Source organism: Plutella xylostella, chromosome 8 (genome assembly GCF_932276165.1).
Source record: "Plutella xylostella chromosome 8, ilPluXylo3.1, whole genome shotgun sequence".
Taxonomy (NCBI): Eukaryota; Metazoa; Arthropoda; class Insecta; order Lepidoptera; family Plutellidae; genus Plutella; species Plutella xylostella.
The window spans coordinates 9095508-9118321 of record NC_063988.1 but is presented as its reverse complement, the minus strand read 5'-3'; the positions used below and the strand labels follow the sequence as shown (position 1 = coordinate 9118321).

At 41.6% G+C, this 22814-nt stretch overlaps 1 protein-coding gene and 1 long non-coding RNA gene across 4 annotated transcripts in view; one reads left to right on the top strand and one right to left on the bottom strand.

Annotated features, from left to right (window-relative positions):
• Window positions 1–22814, top strand: part of LOC105392955 (DNA repair protein RAD50) — a 30377-nt gene that overhangs the window by 6713 nt on the left and 850 nt on the right. The window contains exons 8-22 of one of the 3 annotated variants that reach the window (XM_048622353.1): window positions 1839–2005; window positions 2464–2612; window positions 3045–3159; window positions 3641–3877; window positions 4300–4458; window positions 5496–5609; window positions 6097–6294; window positions 8213–8359; window positions 9916–10131; window positions 10457–10617; window positions 11067–11301; window positions 20637–20843; window positions 21264–21460; window positions 21799–21903; window positions 22317–22433. In XM_048622353.1, the coding sequence (XP_048478310.1) occupies window positions 1839–2005; window positions 2464–2612; window positions 3045–3159; window positions 3641–3877; window positions 4300–4458; window positions 5496–5609; window positions 6097–6294; window positions 8213–8359; window positions 9916–10131; window positions 10457–10617; window positions 11067–11301; window positions 20637–20843; window positions 21264–21460; window positions 21799–21903; window positions 22317–22433 (2524 nt within the window). Of the gene's footprint in view, window positions 1–1838; window positions 2006–2463; window positions 2613–3044; window positions 3160–3640; window positions 3878–4299; window positions 4459–5495; window positions 5610–6096; window positions 6295–7067; window positions 7215–7574; window positions 7722–8212; window positions 8360–9915; window positions 10132–10456; window positions 10618–11066; window positions 11302–20636; window positions 20844–21263; window positions 21461–21798; window positions 21904–22316; window positions 22434–22814 lie in introns of all 3 variants that reach the window. The other 2 variants (XM_048622352.1, XM_048622351.1) reach the window with 2 other exon arrangements.
• LOC125488833 lies at window positions 13978–15549 on the bottom strand. The gene is made up of 3 exons (XR_007266522.1): window positions 15343–15549; window positions 14819–14934; window positions 13978–14224 (listed from the first exon to the last, which is right to left on the bottom strand). It is a non-coding gene; the product is annotated as an uncharacterized LOC125488833 (long non-coding RNA).

The following is a 22814-nucleotide window of genomic DNA, read 5'->3' as shown; positions in this document are numbered from 1 at the left end:
TTAATAATATTATTGTAGTATATACGAATAAAAGCAACACAGAAAGTAAATGAAACAAGTTATTAAGTGTTAAAATTACCAAATTTATTCTTGCCGTAACATAAACATTAAGGATGTTACGTTTTTGTTGTTTTTCGTTTTAAAACATAGTTTTAGTTTATATTAATAAGGAAAACTTTCAACTAGCAGTTTTAAATCATAATAAACATCAGAAAAGGATGGACTGGCTGTTTTACTTAAGTAAATAGGCAAGTCATTAGTTATATGAATCAACATGTTAGTTAGCTAGAAATAAGATAACTTATTCCAACCTCAGTAACAATAACATCATAACACATTGGCTTACCCATAATTGTAAATAATAATAAGTATTTAACAAAATAACTAAAATCTTATACAAATGGAAAAAATAAAAATTACTGAGCTAACCCCAATAACTATAATTTTCACCACTTTTTCGCCATAATATCTTACGTCCATCCTTGTCTGACTTAAAGGACTTTTCATCACTAAATATCACCACATTGTTGCACCAATCAAAGTTTAAAATAGTCAGTCGCAAAACGCACTGTGTTTCGACGATGCTTCAGCAATTTTCTTCGTCGGCCTCCGACACCGCAACCAAGCAGCACGCAAGTGAACCCGTACGGTTTGTAGGGATAGATTATGTGTTGTGGCCGTAGAACGGGTGCTGCAGAACGGATCAGCGCTATGTGCAGCTACGATTTCTCGATGGCGTGGTGATGCATCCGTATAGACGACTACTGTCTACATGTCCCGAATCTGCGTATCGGTGAACCCATAATTGAACAGTTCTCCTCTGCAAACAAAAAAAACAAATACTTAGCTTATACAAATACAAATATTCTAACAGTCAAATAAAATATTTGCAATCCTATGTTACTTACCGTTAAACGTCTTGCGATTTCACTAATTGTAATGTTTTGTCCATATAAATACGATTATCTCCGCCTTTTTGAACATGGTTAAGTGACTTTCCATAGTGACTGCGAAGAGTAATTAATTAAATTGACAAATCACAAAGTGAATCACTTTGCAGACGCAGAGGTGAATTGTCACTAAAACTAAAAACAAATTTCGTTTATTCATATTGTATGAGGGTAGAATGGTTTTAATTCTCAAATGAAGAACGAATCATATATTTTTGGCGAAGAGAAATAGTCGACAGCTATGCAGCTTGTAGTCATTTGTCAGTTTCAAATATATTAATTTTATACTCAACAGCGTTTAAATGAACGCAAAATTTGAATTAAGTTAAATAAAAATAACCATCCGTGGACTCGAACTCACGACCTATGTTTCATCAGTCTAACATTCTACCAATGAGCTACGAAGTGTATAGACACAGGTAGTGAAATTTTGCTTCACATCAATTTTATAACTATTTCACTAACATTACCGGTTGATATTTTTATGTCACAGCTGGTATACGGGCGTTTGCCTACGCGGAAACTCGTTTGCGCTGTTGTGTGTGTGTGTGGTTTGTTACTGGTGTGTAAACCGATTTCTGCGTTTATGCACACATAGACAACGTTAGTGTGCACACATACACTACGTTAGTGTGCCCTGCCAACCATCTGACGTTGCCGTGTGTACATAGAAATTTACTAATGCCTCTGCTAAAGAGTAGTACAACACTCTTTTAGAAGGCTGACCCTTCTTCAACCACAATTCAGTGGTCCAGCGACTGGATTGCAAACCACCCTAGCTTAGCCAGTTCATGATCTCAACATGTCTTAGGCAGATATTTATGATCCCACTACCACTTAAGCTTTCAGTTTTTCTCAGCAATGTACAAAGAATTACTAAATCCACAGACATGGAGATGGCAGAGATCACAAACGACGAAGAAGCGGAAGCAGGCTCACAAACCATGGCGGATAAGCTGAAGACCCTTCATACGGAGCTGAAGGCGTGCCGCGCCTCCGCCGACCAGGAGGAGAGGGCGCTGCAAGCCGCCGTCGACGAGAGCCGGGACGGCGTCGTATGTAGTATCTCTATTAATGGTGCTAGCACAACCTAAAGAAATAAACTCAATAATCGTCCGCGATACGATGCCTACTCATGATTGCCGCATGCTCTGCGAAATGCTGGATAGTGTCGTAAGTAGTAATATCATAAGGATATAATCGACCCGATTTTATGTGCTACGAACTCAGATTGGGTGAGCGGGAAGTCGACGGTCTAACTCAAAAATTACTCCTCTCATTCCAGCGGAGGTTGCTGAGTTCAATTAAGTTCATATTTTTTTCTTAGTCCCCGCTGCATGGTGCGTTATTGCCATAGATAATCTTCACTATATAGATACGGTTATGCGATTGGTGAAACACGCATTCAACGAGTTTACCGACGTGATAATGTACCCGTGCCCCCCACCCCTCCCGCCAGCCAAATCATTAAAGTTACATATAACTCGTCTAACCGTTCCCAACAACCCCCCAGACCCGCCACAAGCAGAAGATCGTCGGCAAAGAGAGCGAGATCCAGAAAGTGAACAAGGACGTGATCCGCAAGAACAAGGAGATCGCGGAGGTCAACGACACCAAGCTCAAGCTCGACGCGTTGGAGAAGAAGATGAATACTGCTGAGGAGTGAGTGTAATGTGCCTACAGGGTGTTGCAAAATAGTAAGCAAAAAGGTGGTGAATCGGGAGTCATTTTCCGTCGTCGTTTCAGAAACTTCTTCATAGAAACTTCGGTAGTCAGTTTTTTTTACGAAATTTCATAAGTCATAGAAAAGAAGTTGTACATTATGACCACTAGAGTTGCTATACCACTATTGCAACATCCAATGTATTGATCCAATAAAGATAGTAATCCAAAATTTGGCACTAAATTATTAAATTATTATTCCCTATACTATACTACTATACCACATCGCATAAATCTATCAAAATATTAATTACATAGCACGAACAGCCGCCGTGACTCCAAATCCGTTTACGTTTTATCCCGGATCTCCCGCGACAAACCCTTTATCTCACTAGCAAAAAGCAATTTCTAATGTGCCTCTATACCCTACAGAGAGTACAAGAAGCAAGAGGCGGAACTCAACCCCGAGGAGACTCAGAAGCAGATCGAGGCAGATGAGAAGGTCTTGGAGGAACATGATAAGGAGTACCAGGAACTCACTGCTAAGGTAATGGAGCTGGTGTTATCCCAATGTGATAGCTTATGTAGCAAGGTGTTAGGGTGCTTTTCCAGCAGAGATGTGCTTTGATATGTAATTGGTGTGGATGCGTTTGATATCCACGCCTAACGTATTTATTGGTATACCTACTGGTGAAAACCAATCATATTCGATGGTGCACTGGTGGAAATGGATTTCTTCTTACATTACTGCAGCATAGCTGAGCTTATAGCAGAATGTTTAGTAGAAAGGCGCTTTTTCAGTGTAATTATTTGTACAGTCGGGTTCCGTACGGTGATTTAGTATAAATCCTGCTTGAACCCGAATTGCATCTGCATAAGGAGTACAAGTTTTTATTAATGCAGTACTCATGCTACACTGCTCGGAATATTAGCGTCCTCGCTACGTTCAGTCGCCAAACCCGCGTCGGGTAATAAATGTTTCCATTTCAGTATGTACTATACTAACTTGCTCAAAATTACCCCCACAGGTAACAAAACTCCAGAAAGAGAGCGCCAAAATGAAAGAGAAAGACATCATCGAGGAACAACTCAAGACCAAACAGAAGCAACTAGAAGTGCTCAAGAACAAGCATCGTTCGGCCATTGTGGAGTTACTGGGAGACATGCCAGAGAAAGACTTTGCGTTGTCGGTTAATAAGTTGGAGGTCGAGAACAAGACTGAAGTGGACGCCGCTAAGAAGAAGCTGAAGAGTAAGACTATTGAGGTGAGTTTTGGACACAATTATGTACGGCCAGCCGCATAAGCTATTATATACTTATGTACCTTGTCAAACTGACGGACCAACGAACCAACGACGTCAATGTTTCAATGAATGGATAGGCGGTTTGTTAGATTGACAAGGTACAAAAGTGTATAGCTACTTATGCAGCTGACTGTATTTCGCCTTATACGGTTTTTCTGAATAAGAAGTAGCCTATGTCAGTTAGCTTACTACATGATATAGACCAGTGATTGCCTTTTCAAGGTGTCTTTTTTTATAACCAGTTCCATACAATCTATAAAACGATCTCACGCAGATATCGCTTTACTAAGCTCTTTGTTTGCAGTTTTGCAATCACTGTAGGTACTCAATTTTCGGCTTTACAGTTAATGACCAGTTTGCCTAATACAAAATTCTCTTAACAGATAACTCGACTAGAAGCGGACCGCAAGCACATCCGCGAGGCGCTCACGGAGCGACGCGCCGAGTTGTCCACCGCCGAGGACAAGATGTACCAGGCGTGCGGCACACAGACCTACCCGGCCACGCTGGACAAACTCAACAACGCCGTGGAGAAACTGCAGGTGAGTTGTCCACCGCCGAGGACAAAATGTACCAGGCGTGCGGCACACAGACCTACCCGGCCACGCTGGACAAACTCAACAACGCCGTGGAGAAACTGCAGGTGAGTTGTCCACCGCCGAGGACAAAATGTACCAGGCGTGCGGCACACAGACCTACCCGGCCACGCTGGACAAACTCAACAACGCCGTGGAGAAACTGCAGGTGAGTTGTCCACCGCCGAGGACAAAATGTACCAGGCGTGCGGCACACAGACCTACCCGGCCACGCTGGACAAACTCAACAACGCCGTGGAGAAACTGCAGGTGAGTTGTCCACCGCCGAGGACAAAATGTACCAGGCGTGCAGCACACAGACCTACCCGGCCACGCTGGACAAACTCAACAACGCCGTGGAGAAACTGCAGGTGAGTTGTCCACCGCCGAGGACAAAATGTACCAGGCGTGCGGCACACAGACCTACCCGGCCACGCTGGACAAACTCAACAACGCCGTGGAGAAACTGCAGGTGAGTTGTCCACCGCCGAGGACAAAATGTACCAGGCGTGCGGCACGCAGACGTACCCGGCCACACTGGACAAACTCAACAACACTGTGGAGAAACTGCAGGTGACTCACTCATCTCCTACATAATGTAAGATCAGCTTTACAGCTGTATACAAAGCTCGCGATTGGCGCGAATTTTGACATTTTGGGCCCCTAGTACGAGTTTTGCAATTTATGTAAACGAAAAAAGTTTTGGTATTCTTCTGTCACTTCCATACATTATTTGACACTTTGACAGATAATGTATGACTTCTCTAGCAGAAACTATCATGAAACTTTTTTCATGATAGTTTCCTCTAGAGAAGTCACTTTATATGCGAGACAACGAAAATAAATATAGTTTTCGACAAACTATCAAACCTGTACTAGACGTTTCATTTCCGGGCTTAGATATAACATGCTGCACACGTAGGTTTCGGCCTAGTATACCCTTTTTGCAACACCCTGTATATACGAATAATTCTTCTATTTTAACAATTATAATGTTATTTCAGGAAGAACAAAACATGCTGCAGTCGTCGCTGTTCATAATCGGAAAGTACAAGGAGCAGCTGCAGGAGAACAACAGCTGCCCGCTGTGCAGCCGCGGGTTTGAAGCTCAGAATGAGGTATGTGTGATGTTGTCTATTATTTATTTATCATCAGCCAGTTGTATTCCAGCTCTAATGTTTGCACTCTTATGGTCACCGCACATATGACCGTAACGTAAAGGGATCGCATCTTTTTCTTCTGTCAACCAGTAATACTCGATCGCATGGCGGGCAGGCGTTCGCGAGCTCGCGTTATACTGGTTGACAGAAGAAAAAGAGGCGATTCCTTTACGTTACGGTCATATTATTATGTGCGGTGACCATAAGTAGGTCAGTTACCAATCGTCTATTACTGGAAATACTAAATTCAGTGGAGTGCCACAACACTCGGCATTAGCATTCGGCTTTCTTCATCTAAACACCTCCGGCTACCGTCTAAGTATGATTGAAGTTCTATGGCCTCGTTATTGAGCAGATATATCCGGCCCATGTAGATAAATTACCTTAGTTTTTTGCGAAAATAAAAGTTTAGCTTTACTAACACAGTCATTACATCAATCCTCAGGTGACCGAGCTACTCTCAGACCTCACAACAAAAGTAATGAACGTCCCCTCAAAACTGGAGAAGGTCACAGAAGAACTCCAGAAGGCTTCAGCGGAGAAGGACCATCTGCTCACGCTGAAGACGCTCAATGAGAAGATCACGCAACTGAAGGAGAAGGATATACCGGCGTTGGAGACCAGACTCGAGGAGGCTGATAAGGTAAGGCTTTGTTTGTAATTTCGTGGTTGAGATTAACGCCGACGGAGATGTTAGTGTTTTTTGGCTGTGCGAACATCTTTTGTCAAAGATAGAGCTGATGCTGCGGTTTCTGGAACAGCCTACATACCAGAAATAATGTAGTAAGTATGTATGTTATGTAGTAGATGGATGTTCAGGTTTTTTTTTATATATTTTCCTAAAAGAAACACATTGTTTTGTGCTTGTAATTTACATTACAGAGATGTAACGAAACACAACTTTTAACTTTTGATATTTTCCTTTAGCCATACTGATTTTTACTTACTAATTCGGTATGTTAAGTAAAAAATTTTGATGCTAATTCCAAAACCGTTTCGAGATATTATCTTCTTAATAAGTGTCTCTTTCTTAAAAATATAAAATATTCAAGGATTCCGATTATTTCATCAAAAATGAAAATATAATTTGTCCTTCAAGACGCTGCGCAAGGTTAAAGTTTCAACCAAAGAGAATAAAAATGTTCAATTGTTTACTGTCACTTCTGTCAATCTAAAGTGTAAATATTCACAGAGTTACGATCTTGATGACGTCAGCGGCTGCATGGTAGCGAATGACGTCATAAAATCGTCGAAGAGCCGATCTTTAATTATTTTTTATTAAATTAACGACATACTTCAATTTAAAATTATAAAAACAATCACCATAAAATTACTTAACATACCGAATTATCTTAAAAATTGCCTTTTCTAGAATACCCGCAAACTAACAATACATAATTATTTTCTAACCCCCAGAAAATCGCGGAGCTTACAGCATCAGTGGAAGAGCTCACAGTTGGTAAAGCCGAGCCGGAGCGCAAGCTGGCCACGGCTAAGCAGATATCTGGACAGATGCCACTGTTGGACAAGTGCATCAGCGAGGTGCAGGCTGCTAGCAAGAGTGTGAGTATCAACTGATTATCTATAGGCAATTAGACGAATAGAGCGCACCAATGAGAGAGAGCTAGGCGTGTCTCTGGAGTTTGTATGCGTTTTATTAGTTTCTTATGTTACCGACAGGGGGAAGAGTGAATATCTGCACTGTTACTACAATAAACTGTCCAATAGGCAAATAGCAGAATAGAGCGCACCAATGGTAAGAGAGAATTCAGAATGCGTCCTAGCCGCTATAGGCCCATGGTAGCCGAGTAACATAGAAAACATTGGCGTCCTAAGAGACTAGGGTATTTTTATAGTGTCACGTTTCCATCCTCACGGGACCTGCGGTATAGCATTCAGAGTCACTATAGTGTTATTACAATAAAAATCGCGGAGCTAACAGCATCAGTGGAAGAGCTCACAGTCGGTCAAGCAGAGCCGGAGCGCAAGCTGGCCACGGCTAAGCAGATATCTGGACAGATGCCGCTGTTGGACAAGTGCATCAGCGAGGTGCACGCCGCTAGCAAGAGTGTGAGTATCTGCTGTTACTACAGTTATAGACGAATAGCGGAATAGAGCGCACCAATGATAGGAGAGCTAGGCGAGTCTCAAGAGTTTATATGCGTTTTATTAGTATCTAAAGTTACCGACAGGGGGAAGAGTGTAAATATCTGCACTGATACTGCAGTAAATAGTCCAATAGACGAATAGCAGAATAGAGCGCACCAATGGTAAGAGAGCTAGGCGAGTCTCTGAAGTTTGTATGCGTTTTATTAGTTTCTAAAGTTACCGACAGGGGGAAGAGTGTGAATATCTGCACTGTTACTACCCTAAATAGTCCAATAGACGAATAGCAGAATAGAGCGCACCAATGGTAAGAGAGCATTCAGCGTGCGTCCTAGCCGGTATAGACCAACATAGAGACCCTTGGCGTCCTGTGCTAGTGGAGGGTATGTCCATAATATCACGCTTCCTTCCTCACGGGACCTTCGCTATAGCATTCATTATAGTGTTATAACACTAAAATCGCGGAGCTAACAGCATCAGTAGAAGAGCTGACAGTCAGTAAAGCGGAGCCGGAGCGCAAGCTGGCCGCGGCCAAGCAGGTCTCCGGGCAGATGCCGCTGTTGGACAAGTGCATCAGCGAGGTGCACGCCGCTAGCAAGAGTGTGAGTATCTGTTGTTACTACAGTTATAGACAATTAGACGAATAGCAGAATACAGCGCACCAATGGTAAGAGGATTCAGAGCGCGTCATTGCCAAAACAGACGAGTATCGAGGCATAGAGTGTAGAGTTCAAGCAGATCTCCGGGCAGATGCCGCTGTTGGACAAGTGCATCAGCGAGTTGCAGGCTGCTAGCAAGAGTGTGAGTAAATATTGCAACTAAAGTAAATAGTCTAATAGACGAATAGCGGAATATAGCAACCCAATGGAGGGAGAGGATTCAGGGCATATCAACAACACAGCCAGCAAGACTTCTTCTTCAAGATCTTTTCATCATGCTGACAAATCCTAGAGCAGCCCTAGTGTCTGCTATCGATACTCTACATAGGTAGAGCAAGTTTTTTTTATGGTATACAGGGCATGAGTAATCTATCTGCCAGCTAAATTAGAACTACTGTGCGGCAGAGTCAGAAAACTTATTTATATATTTAAAAATTTAAGACACGTTATGAAACCAGATCTGCTAAAACGCATTTACTATGCTCTCTGCGAGAGTCTATTAACATACTGTATATCGTCCTGGGGTGGCGCATACAAAACGATATTAATTCATTTAGAATATGCACAGAGAACAATTTTGAAGGTCATTAATTTCAAGCCATATCGATTTCCTACCATAGAATTGTATCGATCATATAAGGTACTAAATGTTCGACAACTGTTTATACTAGCTACTATCTTACATCAACATAGTAAAACTCCATATGATCCCGTAGCGCCGACAAAGCGAAGGAAGAATATAATTTGCTCACAAGTAAAGTGTAATACTCATTTTAGTAACCACTTCTTGCCTTTCCTTGGTCCATTTTTATATAATCGCATAAATGGTTACTGTTTCATACACCCTCTAAACCGTCAAGAATGCAAACATAAAGTAAAGGAATGGCTCCTACTAAGAACTTATGACTTATGACGAAACTGAAGATCTTCTTAAGCCTATTCGGTAATCCATCACACATACACACACACTCACTCACATACACACACACACCGACACACACAAACATACACACACACACACACACACACACACACACATTCACACACACAGCAATCTCTATTAGTTCAAAGTCAATCAAATTTAATTTTACTATTTATTTTGCCTTTGCATGCACCTATTTTAATATGCATGTAATTAATCATAATTATGTTCTATTTAATTTTTTGTTAAAAAAAATAGCATCATTTTGGATGTCAATCACCAACTGATCACCATTGGGAAGAGCATACCTACCTACTTAACCTAAGTCACATGGCTTTGCCCTTTATTAGGAAGTAGAATAAACACAAATTGTATTGTAACATAATATTATATTTACTTAATTAATGTACTTACATCCTTTATAATTGTGAATAACTGTGCAATTTTATGGAAATAAATTATTATTATTATTATTATTAAATTTATACTGTCCTTGCATTCGTAAAAAGCTAGCAACGACTAAATAAATCTCTTAAAATTTATAATACCATCAAAATAACCTTTGACCCTCCCACAGTTCGAGTCCATCCAAGCGCAATGCGTCGACTTCGACACAACAACCAACCTCGACGAAGCCATCTCCAAGCAAGAAGGTCTCCGTACCGAGATCAGTGCCCTCCGAGCCCGGGTCAAGACCACGCAGACGCGGCTCAACCAGCACAACAAGAAGCTGCAGAAGATGGCCGAGGCTAAGAATAAGCTGAAGGAGCAGATGCTTAATATGCAGAAGAAGGTATGGGGTTTTTGGTACTTATATGATAATGATAAGAGTATGTATGTGAATTTGAATATTTCATAATAATTGAATTGATACACTAGGATTTTCATCCACTGTATCTCGAATGAGAGGACGAGATGTTACGACACTACATTGTTGTGGTTGATATAAAATTGCACTTGCTCTACGACTTTGGAAGATTCGCTAAATATCTATTTATTGATATTATTACGTCTTCTATATTTTTTAAATTAAAACAAAAGTAGCTCCGTTTAACTACCTGATAACTTTAGCAACATCCTGTATAATATAAGCCACCGCTAACACTCCACCTTTCCAGGTGCAAGAGCTAGTTACACTACAAGAGACGCTCAAGCAACTGGAGGAAAACAAGGAGAAGTTCGCAGTAGAACTAAAAGAACTACAAGAAGGTATCACGCCGCTCGACGCCGCACTCGCTGAGGCGCAGAAGGCTAAGAGCGAGGCTGTTAATAGGAACAGGTAATAAAAATGTATAAAAATGTTTTATACATATAGGACACCACCCGTGTTTGGTTAATGTCAGCCGCTCGGCCCCACGGTAGAATTCCGTAAAACATTATAAGCAATACACAAACATAGCTGTGGCTACATCTGTATCTGAGATGTAGAGGGCCAAGAGCGAGGCATTATACAGTAACAGGTCAGCACTGTCATAAATTTTCTATGTGAGGTTGTTCTTATGTGCTTCTACTCTAGTCTTTTGTGGTTTGTTTCTGCACCTGAGCCACTCGAATCGAGCCTGTTTTTCCGTATTTAGCCAAAGCAGGATGATCAATTATGGAATGCTAGGTTTCCTCGGTATGGAACCAAAGATCTTTGTCGTAAGAAGGGGGTTCATTACTTGACTGATCTACAACCTCTCAATTTCCAGAGCATACAATTAAAATGGTAATATAATTTGTTAACAGGAGCCAATTAGACATAAAGAGAAGCTACATCAACCTCGTGGAAGCGTCTTACGAGAAAGTGAAGACGGTTGTGAAAGAAATCAAGAAGCACATCGAACAGAATGTCCCTCAAGAGATGGAGAAAGTGAAAGAGGCGAATGAAGCAATTAAAGAGAAGATGAAAGAGCTGGCTGCGACCAGGACTGAGGTTACGAAGAAGATTGATATGCTGAAGGATGAACTGGCTAAGCAAGAAGTGAGTATCAGTATATTATTTATTAGGATCTCAGTAGATTTATTAGGGTAACAGGTCAGTTGTGTGTCAAAGCAGTGGAGGCCCTAAAAAATTACCTTGTTTATGTATCATAAAAAGAAAAGTAGACTGTAAGAGAACGACTTGAGGTAGCAGGACCGCCGCCGCTACTGGTTTATATGTATAGGTATTTCTATGGACGTGTCGATAGCTGCCAAATGAAAACCATCAACTGTCTGTCACGTCTAGCCGTGTGTAACTAACGGGAGTGTGGTGTAGGAAGTAAAAAGGCCGGAAAAACACTTTACGGGTTTATATTGAAAACAGGCACACGAAAATACAAATTTTACCGGTCAATTGAAGCGCTCGTGATAACGGCTAGACAAAGACTTAAAAAGACTGAAGGTGGCCGCGCTTGCGCCGCCGATGCGGTGGTAGTGACGTCACATACGCAACTACATTCACATGCAAAACATTTTTGAAGATCGTTTACCAATATTTAATACAAGTTATGGATACATATCGCAATAGTGGTTACAATCATAAATAAAACAATTAAATACCTAACTATGGAACGCGTCGTCAACATTCCCCCCCCTAGTGCTGACTCAGCACTCTTTACCAATAGGTATTCTAGCGACGCGCGTGACTGGTCGCTTCCAGCGACCGGACTGAGTCCTGACCTCGACGAGCCGGACCCTGCCATCATTACCTGGCAGGACTGTCTCCACTCAGCCTTTCCGCCAAACGTTCCGCGGGGCATCAGGCTCAATAAGATATACTAAGTCACCTACCTGTAGTTGACGCGCCTGCTCCCCATTCCATTTCCTCCTCGGAATGAGCTCGGATGCATCACACCAAAAAAATCTTTTTGTAACATTTAATCTATGCTCTTTAATCAAGGTGTCTGCCAGCCTCGCCGCCAGCAGCGCGGCCTGCAGCTCCAGGCGCGGCACGCTGGCCGGCTGCAACGGCGCCACTCGGCATCTACTACTTACAAATGCAACACTAACATTCCCGTGACAATCTATCCAACGAAAATAGGCCACAGCACACATCGCCTGCGTGGAAGCACGTGCCTCCAGCTATAATCCTCCAAAATTTAAACTCAATAGAAACTAATTCTGATGATGCCAAAAAATAGTCGTGAAATAGTCATAAATAGTCGTGCTTTCCAAAAAAATAGTCGTATCATACTTTCGAAGTTAGAGCTATACTTTATGGAGGATTATAGCTGGAGGTCTCCAGCTATAATCCTCCAGCCTCTGCAGAACAAACGGTAAGGCCTATCGACTTGGTTAAGGTCTCAAAAAATAGTCGTGAAATAGTCGTAATGACATGCCAAATTTCAGAAATAGTCGTCAAAAGATAGCAGAGATATAAAGGTACTTTGCTGCAGCCCTGGTGGAGGATTATAGCTGGAGGTTTTGAAAATATCGAATATCTTTGGAATTACTATGACTATCGGTTTGAATTATGTCTCAAAAAATAGTCGTGAAATAGTCGCTTCTATTTATTATAATTTAAAGCTTGATAAAAGCTGTTAAATAATTATATCAAATTCTTCATACAAATCAAAGTGGACGAGAATGCCAAAGCAAGCCAGTACACAAAAATAATAGCACCGTAGCATTGAAGTACTCATGTCGAATTTATCTATAAATCATTTATTTCGTCATACTTTGCATCAATAGTATCTAAACTAATCTTGGGTATGACATTTTATTGCTTTTGCTCTTAGCCTTTACCTTACTGTGTACAGAGAAAACTTATGCCTATACACGCACACATTTATCTCTGTTATCTTGACAAACGATAGCGATGACGACTACGGCGAAGTAGTACCTAGGTCAGTTATTGTCATCCCTTACTATTCCGTGATCAGACAAATATTGCTATCCTTGTCTCCTTTCTAACCGGCATGCATCGCACGCATAGAACGCGTGAACGAACGTGTCATCGGTTGCATCTTGACTAGCGATAGCAAAGCGGTATTTATTACGTCCCTTACTATCCCGGGATCACACAAATAGTGCTGTCTTGTTTTTTTTATTAGCTTTGATGTGGCCGCCACCTCTGCCGGTGAAATTGGGATTAGTTTTATTGAAGACGCAGTACAGGGTAGCACTCAAGCGATAAGAATAAAATACGGTGTTTGAAATATAACTCATTTAATTACAATCACCGGCCGAATGTTCTTTTATTTATACTTAAGTTATTCATTAAACAATCTTTAGGTAGATTAGGTTTCATACAATTATCTCAGTATTATTTGACTATTACCTATAAACATATTTAGTTTAATTTAAAATAATCACAGTTATTTTATTGCTAAGTAATAATATAATATTGACGTAGTTCAATAAAAAAAACATGGTATGAACTTAAATATGTAATTATTTCACTATTAAAAAATTATTATTTCTAGCCCTATATCATAATAAGCTTAAGTTGAAGTAATCACAGATTGTTCATTAGTAGGTTTAGGTAAGTATAATCACGGTTATTGTCATAATGAAATATAACTCATTTAATTACAATCACAGGCCGAAAGTACTTTTATTTATACTTAAGTTATTCATTAAACAATCTTTAGGTAGATTAGGATTTAATTATTTTTATTCTCCATAGTAAAAAAGTCAACTAAGTTTCTATGAAAAATGATATATTTTTTTCGCGAATATTTAAATTCTGTTTTCAGTTTCGGGCTTAGATATACCATGCTGCACATGTAGCTTTCAGCTTAGTATACCCTTTTTGCCACACCTTGTATAATGGTTTTAATAAATATACCTAAATAACTTCGTAGGTGATTATAGGGTATCTATAATGCCCAGATAACTGAATCCTGTAGGTGTAGAACTTGCAAAAATTATCAACAGCCACTGTAGCTTGCGACGTTATTGAAGAACACACGTAAGCTGCGCTGAAAAAAAAATAAGGCAAATTAATGTCTTATTAATAAAATATTTGTTTTTTTTAAATATTATACATATATATATATGATATACGAGTAGGTAGATACGAGTAGTAATAACGTTATTTCACCTAGACTATTTGTTTGGTAATTTATTGTCATTTGGAGACCACAGCAAACAGTGGAGTAAAATTTCTTAATCAGTAACTTATTGCAACAATTACTTGAAACTGCGAACTTTTGTGCGAAAAGGGTAGAGTAGAAATACCGTTCATTAGTGTATTCGCCTTTTTCAATATATATGTCCCATAACCGACCTCTATTGTTTTTGAGCGAAAGAGATAGCTGAGAAAACAATTTGGCTTTTGTCCAAAACCGGTTTGGTCGGACGGTGCGTTTGAAACTTGTATGAAATTTCACAGGGTGTGAATTACTTACATAGGTATTTAGTTCAGAAACACGTTTTTGTCGCTTGTAGCTGATAGGTACAAATGAGTTTTGACAAGTAAATTGGCTGTTATAACTTTATCAACTTCAGCACCACAACACTGTATAGGCCTAGCATAAGCACAATACCATATGAAAATAGTGATAAATTCTTACCCAGGATTTGTTATCTGGTAATCATGTATTCGGAGCCATTGCAGTTTTTAAGCGCATTACATCAATGGAGTCATGATAATTTATCGGCGCATTACATCGATAGGCTGTGTTTTCACCTGAAATAATAATGGGTAGGCTTATAGGTAGGTTACACATTTTTTTTTAATGCATATATTTATTTGCCTAGTTTCATTCAGAAATACAAACAATAACGCCTTTTTTTGCTAGTGAGGGGTAAATATCCACATTTAACCAGGACTACCATACGTAGGTAATCGATGATACCCACATATTTTCGTATCTACTAAGATATGTACATGAATGCCTTGATTGCATGTATGCACAATTTACTCGCTCATAGTGTAAAATTGCTAATTTAATAACAATCCCCATACATATTAAGCATAGATATTAAAAAAATAATTTGGCTACGTTACTTCAATAAAAATCATGTTAATAAATAAGCTGAGCATAACAAAATGGGATGGCTTGCTTTGATATTGAGTATTAAAAAGGATACTTACTTGCAATATTCAAACATAGCACTCACTAAACACTCTTATCTGCATCCACTAATATCTTTTAGAATATAACATCTTGAATATTCATTTGCGTATAGAGCACTCACAATATTTTAACAACCAACAATAACACCGATCGTGACCATAGTTTGCACTAAACTGTAAACAAATTATCGAACAAAACATGCAAAATACTAACCCCAACTTCACCGGTGGCGACGCGCGGCGGCGGTCACATAAGGGACGTAATAAATACCGGTTTGCTATAGCTTGTCAAGATGTTATGCGGTCGCTCTCGCGTTCTATGCTTGCGATGCATGCCGGTTAGAAAGGAGACGAGGATAGCAATATTTGTCTGATCACGGGATAGTAAGGGATGACAATAACTGACCTAGGTACTACGTCGCCGTAGTCGTCATCGCTATCGTTTGTCAAGATAACAGAGATAAATGTGTGCGTGTATAGGCATACGTTTTCTCTGTACACAGTAAGGTAAAGGCTAAGAGCAAAAGCAATAAAATGTCATACCCAAGATTAGTTTAGATACTATTGATGCAAAGTATCACGAAATAAATGATTTATAGATAAATTCGACATGAGTACTTCAATGCTACGGTGCTATTATTTTTGTGTACTGGCTTGCTTTGGCATTCTCGTCCACTTTGATTTGTATGAAGAATTTGATATAATCATTTAACAGCTTTTATCAAGCTTAAAATTATAATAAATAGAAGCGACTATTTCACGACTATTTTTTGAGACATACTTCAAACCGATAGTCATAGTAGTTCCAAAGATATTCGATATTTTCAAAACCTCCAGCTATAATCCTCCACCAGGGCTGCAGCAAAGTACCTTTATATCTCTGCTATCTTTTGACGACTATTTCTGAAATTTGGCATGTCATTACGACTATTTCACGACTATTTTTTGAGACCTTTACCAAGTCGATAGGCCTTACCGTTCGTTCAGAAGAGACTGGAGGATTATAGCTGGAGACCTCCAGCTATAATCCTCCATAAAGTATAGCTCTAACTCCGAAAGTATGATACGACTATTTTTTTGGAAAACACGACTATTTATGACTATTTCACGACTATTTTTTGGCATCATCAAAAATAGTTTCTATTGAGTTTAAATTTTGGAGGATTATAGCTCGAGGGACGTGTGGAAGCGTCGCAAAAAACGTGTAACTGTAGTTCCTTAAAGTTATTATAATTACCTACACTCGGGGTAGCGGCATCGCTCGCTGACCTTGGGCGCGTCAGCTGTGGTGACGTCATCGCCGCCGACGTCACGGAACCCGTATCAGTCAACACGGGGAAAATAGATGAATAACATCTAGGTATTCTCACCTTTTCAATAGTTTTCAGCAACTCGACCCATTGAACCCATTTTTCAAATGTGTTATCCGTAATTGCGTCATCCCATCCGATGTTAGACCTCCAAGTATCCTGTAGCATAATTTTACCTTGAATTGTAAAAGGAGCCAGGATTCCAAATACGTCGAAGATGGACATTACTACTCGTAGTAATATTCTCTTCGTCGGCCGTTGTTTCCCTGTGAGTATATCGTCGGGGATGCGTTTCAGCGACACGTCGAAACCCAGCAAATCTTCAGAAGGATACCATATTAACCCTAGCGTGCGCTCACCAAGACTCTGCTTATCAATTTTGAACCTTATAGCAGCAGTACTCAAGGTGGCCGGCGGTAAACTATCTAAGACGGCCGAACTATTACTTGCCCAATTGCGAATCTCAAAGCCGCCGGATTTATGTATGTAAGATACATTATTTACCATCTCGGTCGCGGTGGCTTCGTCGCTAAAACTATCAATATAATCATCCATGTAATGTTGTTTTTTAATCGCATGCACTGCGGCCGGCTTAGATAATTCAAACCGGTCCGCATTCTTATTTTTAATAAACTGTGCTATAAATGGGGAACAGCTGGCACCAAAGATAAGAGATTCCATTGTGTATGTCTTTACTGGGGTATTTAAACTTTGACTCGGACGCCATAAAAACCTCAGGGCGTCTTGATCTTCCTTATGAATTTTGACCCTTAAAAACATATCTTTGATGTCACCAATTACAGCTATTTTATTTTCTCTAAAACGTAACATAATACCGAATAAAGATTCCAATAGGTCCGGTCCTGTTAGTAGGTAATCATTTAATGATAAGCCTTTTGTTTTCGCGGCGGCGTCGAAGACCAGCCGGAGCTTGTTTTTGTTTGGGTTATCAACTCCAAAATGAGGTAAGTACCAAGTACGTTCAGTAGGGTGACCATCAGCTGTTAGTTGTGATGCAAAACTGTTATCTAACAAATGTTGTATGCGTTCAGTATACCTTGTTGCGAAGTCCTTATTGGCTGCCATCTTCTTCTCTACACTCTTCAACCTGTTTAAGGCTGTGGCGTAGCTTTCAGTCGGCATTTTGCAACTCTTGTCTTTCCATGGAAGACTGACAAACCACCTACCGTCCTTTAAAGTGGCCGACTCCTCAAGTTGCCGACGAGCGCTTTCGTCGTCAGAATTCGGCCTAGGTTTTGTTGACACACCTAGTGCATCAATAGAAAATCCACGTCTTACCTCGTCGTGGATGTCCCGCAGTTCACGCGCGACGTCGTGGTCACCCGAGTCGGTCAGGAAGTTGACCAGCCCCGCGCTCGCGGCCGCGCGCTGCTGCTGCACCGGCACCACACCATGGACACACCAACCTAGAGGGGTTAAAGTTGCCGACGGTTCCATATTTTTACCTATTCGACTTTCAATACTTTGCAACAGGTGACAATTATCTTGACCAATAAGTAATTCAGGTTTGCAATCAGTATAATAACATAATAAAGACTCATTTTTAAGGAATTTCAGATTATCATATTTTTCAAATTCAACAATAGACAGTGTTTGTAACGGTAAATTGAGTTGTTTACAAGTACGGGCAGTTATAGAATGCATTACATTGTTCACACCAGATAAGCTTACTTGAACTATATTGCTTTTGAATACCATCTCGTTATGAGTCCAGGCCCCGCGCACATGCACGGTGTCGGGGCGGCCGCGCAGCCCCGCGCGCGCCGCCAGCTCCTCGCTGACCAGCGATATGGTCGACCCGTCGTCCAGCAGGGCGCTGGTGTCGTAGGCCCCATTGGGCCCGTGGATCCGCACGGGTACTACCTTCAGTAGGACCTTACAGCTGCGTGTGCCGACGTGCGCTACCGTCTGCGCCGCAGGGGGGTCCTCGAGGTCAGCCTCACTCGAGGCGGGTGTCCGCGACGTGATGGCCGCGGTGTCCCTGCGTGGCTCGCTGCTGCCGGCGGCGTCGTAGTGCAGTAGGCGGTGGTGGGCGCCGCCGCAGCCCTCCTTGTCGCAGGCGGGCGCGGGACACTGCTCGCGATCGTGACGTGAGATGAGGCACTTGAAGCATATGCCGAAACGTTTTACGTGCTGCCATCTGTCCTTACGTAAAGCTCGTTTGAACTTTCTACAGTTTGTGAGCTCGTGTTTAATCGCGCGACAGAACGAACACTTGTTATTATTGCTATTCACTGCGCCCGTTTGATTCGAATTGACTAACACTGTATATGGGCGTGTCGCACTATGATCGGTATTTTTATATTTATCACTTCGCGGGCACGATACACTTAGGTTTGCCGTGGACGTTATCTTCACAGCCTCGTCGCGCAGGAACTCGGCGAGAATCTCCAGGCGGGTCCGCCCAGGAGCAGCATCCTTGATGAGCGGGAAACTGTAATCAGACCATCTCGGTATGAGCACTGCTGGGAACTTCGATAAAATTATGTTAGTTATGTTCATGCCTTGTAGATAGTCCTCTCTCCCAACAGCACGTACAGCTGCTACAAAGTTTTGTACTTTCACCGAGAACGTCACAATGTCCCTGTGATACTCGGTCGACATGGGGGGCAATTTACGTATGTCGTTTATTATCTTAGATATTATAATCTCTGGGTTTCCAAATCGTAGCTCCAGTGTCGACATTACCTCTCGTGTCGACGTAGCCGTTATTAATAGTGCAGCAACGGCTTCTCTGGCTGCTCCATGTAGGCACTTACGTAACCTCCAAAGGTTTTCCTTCTCGCTGAAGCTGCAGAGCGACGTGGACTCCTCCAACGCTTGTTTGAAATGGAGCCACTCCATGGGGTCGCCCGAGAAGCTTGGGAGGTCTCGGGGCGTGCTCATGCGACTAAGTAAGTTGGAGTTACCTGCATTAGAAGCCACAGCAGTAGCTATTTTCTGTAGTGCACTGGCCAACATTTGCACTGTCCCTTCGCTGCCGGCGGCGTCGGCGTGAGCTGCCGCGGGTGCCGGCGGTGGGCGCGGCCCGCCCGAGTACAAGCCATCATCGTGGGCAGGCTGTGCTGTTAGTGCTGTCTGTGCTTGCTGCTGGTGACTGCGGTCCAACCACTTCTCGATTTCTTCATTGGATTTGCCTTCTGACGGCTGTGGACTGTAATTTTCTTCATCTTCCAAATCGGCAATATCTGCCTGTAGCCGTTTGTCAATCAGTTCCATTTGTATCTTCGCTTTTTCCTCAGCTGCCTGCAACTCTAACCTTTTTCTGCGAGCTATTGAAGATAATGACGTCGACTTAGCAACAGTTTTTGTAACGGCGGCGGCGGCCGTTACTCGACCGTTCGGTGCCGACCTCGTGCTACCCTCAACTGCGAATGTTCGGCTAAGCATCATCTTCTGTTCCATTTGCGGCTCAATTTCTTCAATTTTAGCTCCTCAGCGACTGACTTCCCGTAGGTTCACACCCTTTCTTCACTAGTTCGCGTTTCACAGCACTCCGTGTGCTCACCATTTTACCGTCCGTTTTTGGCGTGTGAAACATTTAGAATCCGGTTCGAAGACCACTTTGTAACTAACGGGAGTGTGGTGTAGGAAGTAAAAAGGCCGGAAAAACACTTTACGGGTTTATATTGAAAACAGGCACACGAAAATACAAATTTTACCGGTCAATTGAAGCGCTCGTGATAACGGCTAGACAAAGACTTAAAAAGACTGAAGGTGGCCGCGCTTGCGCCGCCGATGCGGTGGTAGTGACGTCACATACGCAACTACATTCACATGCAAAACATTTTTGAAGATCGTTTACCAATATTTAATACAAGTTATGGATACATATCGCAATAGTGGTTACAATCATAAATAAAACAATTAAATACCTAACTATGGAACGCGTCGTCAACACCGTGTCTAAATCCGTATCTAAAAGTATAAATGGCCTGTACTTCATTTGATTTAAAACAAACTTACCAACCTCCCCCACAGATCTACAAACGCGACCTAGAAGACAACCTCAAACTCCGCAACGCTCAAAAAGAATGCGAGAACTGCGCCAAAGACCTCACGGAAGTCGAGGAGAAGCTCAGCGGAGTGGACGTGGAGATGATCAAGGAGAAGGAGCCGCTGATACAGCAGCAGACGCAGCTCTTCAAGGAGAAGGCCGAGACGGAAGGACGGTTGAAGGAGCTTAAGGTAAACTGTGACTTTGATAAACAGAATCCTAATATACCTAAGCAGGAACACGAACTAAATGTAGTGTCACATACAAAAACTGTCTGCATATTTTTTACTGTCAAACCGGGATTAACGTTTTCAATTCAACCTTACCAATGAATCAATATCTTCAAACCGGAATTTAAAATAAAAGCTCACTTGGAAAGTCATGCTAACAAAATATAAAATGATGAAAAATATGTAATGAAATGACAGTCATTTGTTTCAACTCAAATTATTTATTCCAAGTAACTTATTTTTAAAGCGATGCCAGATATGGGAGTAAAATAAAAAAGAGATGTCGCCATTTTAGATTCGATTCTTTATTTGCGAGTACTAGCACACATTAGCGAGTACTAATCGCATTCACAGCTTACCATTTCTGTCTAAATCCCACAGGAAAACCTGAAACATCTGAAGGTAGAGCTCCTGCGGTCACAGAACAAAAACATAGAGACGAAATACAAGGAGGCGTTCTACGACCTTGAAATAATGAAGGCGATGGACAAAGATATTCGCGACTACTCTGTGGCGCTGGAGCGATGCGTCATGGAGTTCCACAGGGAGAAGATGGAGAATATCAACCTTATTATCAGGTGCGTAAAGACTATCCCCTCTCTGACAGGGAACAATTCTCTCTCTCTCTCTCTAACAAAACAGATCAATTGCTAAAACGCCCAATAACTTTTTTTATGAATAAGGGGGTAAGTTTATATATTCTGTGTGTAGTAATTGAGGAAACCTCCCCGAGTGACGTATCAACCTTTTGATCTTCCGGCGAACCCTGAGTAGTCAGCGACTGACTAATCGTGGTGACAACCCCTAGTCTAGCTCTACTGTTCGTCAGTTTGTCACAAATACGCTAAGAAGAAGATTGAATCATCTGTCCCCCTATTTTGTTATTTCATTTGATATGAAAACTATTTTGTTTCAGAGAAATGTGGAGGAAAATATACAGAGGGAACGATATTGATTACATCGAAATTAAAACCGAAAGCAGTATGTCCTCCGACTCGGATCGACGCAAATATGATTACAGGTCAGTGAACTATGCATCTATTGCTACTGTATTGGTGTTAGCTAGCCATGAAGATGGGTAGTGTATAATTGAAATAAAGATCGGTAAATTAAGAGTGCTAGAATGTTGGTGAATTTGGTGTTCGATAAATTAAATACATAGATATATTTTAATTAGACCATGTTTGCTGGTTAGTCCTTCTACCGGAGACGTAAGAGCCATATTATTATACCAGCGGCTTTCGGGCGTCCTCACATCAGAGTGGGGGGCAGCGAACGTGTTTGCCGCGCAGTCGTTGAGCGACTGCAACGTGTTCGCTAAACGACCGCAACGTGTGCTATAACTGACAGCAGCTTTCTCCAGTATGATAATGCTTAAGGATTGTTCCGGCTTGATATAATTATGTGCGTTTAGAATCATTTCTTCAATTCCAGAGTGGTGCAGTGCAAGAGCGGCGTGGAGATCGACATGCGCGGGCGCTGCAGCGCGGGGCAGCGCGTGCTGGCGTGCCTCATCATCCGCCTGGCGCTGGCCGAGACCTTCAGCTCCAGGTACATAATATATATATATATATATACAGGGTATATGTACAGATATACAGGGTGTTAAAAGGAGTTTAGTAAGTCGAAAGTGGGGTGACTAAGAGGCGGCGACCACCGCGGCCGGTGGAGCGGCGGCACCGACTACTAGACTTCTACATTCTAGGTACTGGGTATTGGGAAGTAAGTTCAAAAAAAAAAATTGTATGAAGAGGGCGTGAAACGTGACAGTTTTGGGAAATACGTTATCAAACGGATCTTTTTTCAACTGGCGGCGCTAGTGGGGCTGCTGTTGAACCTTAACTCCACCTTTTGTACACTTATGTTTTATAATATTTGTGCAATAAATAAATAGATATAATCGTTTACTGCTACTTCTTACATCAGCTAACA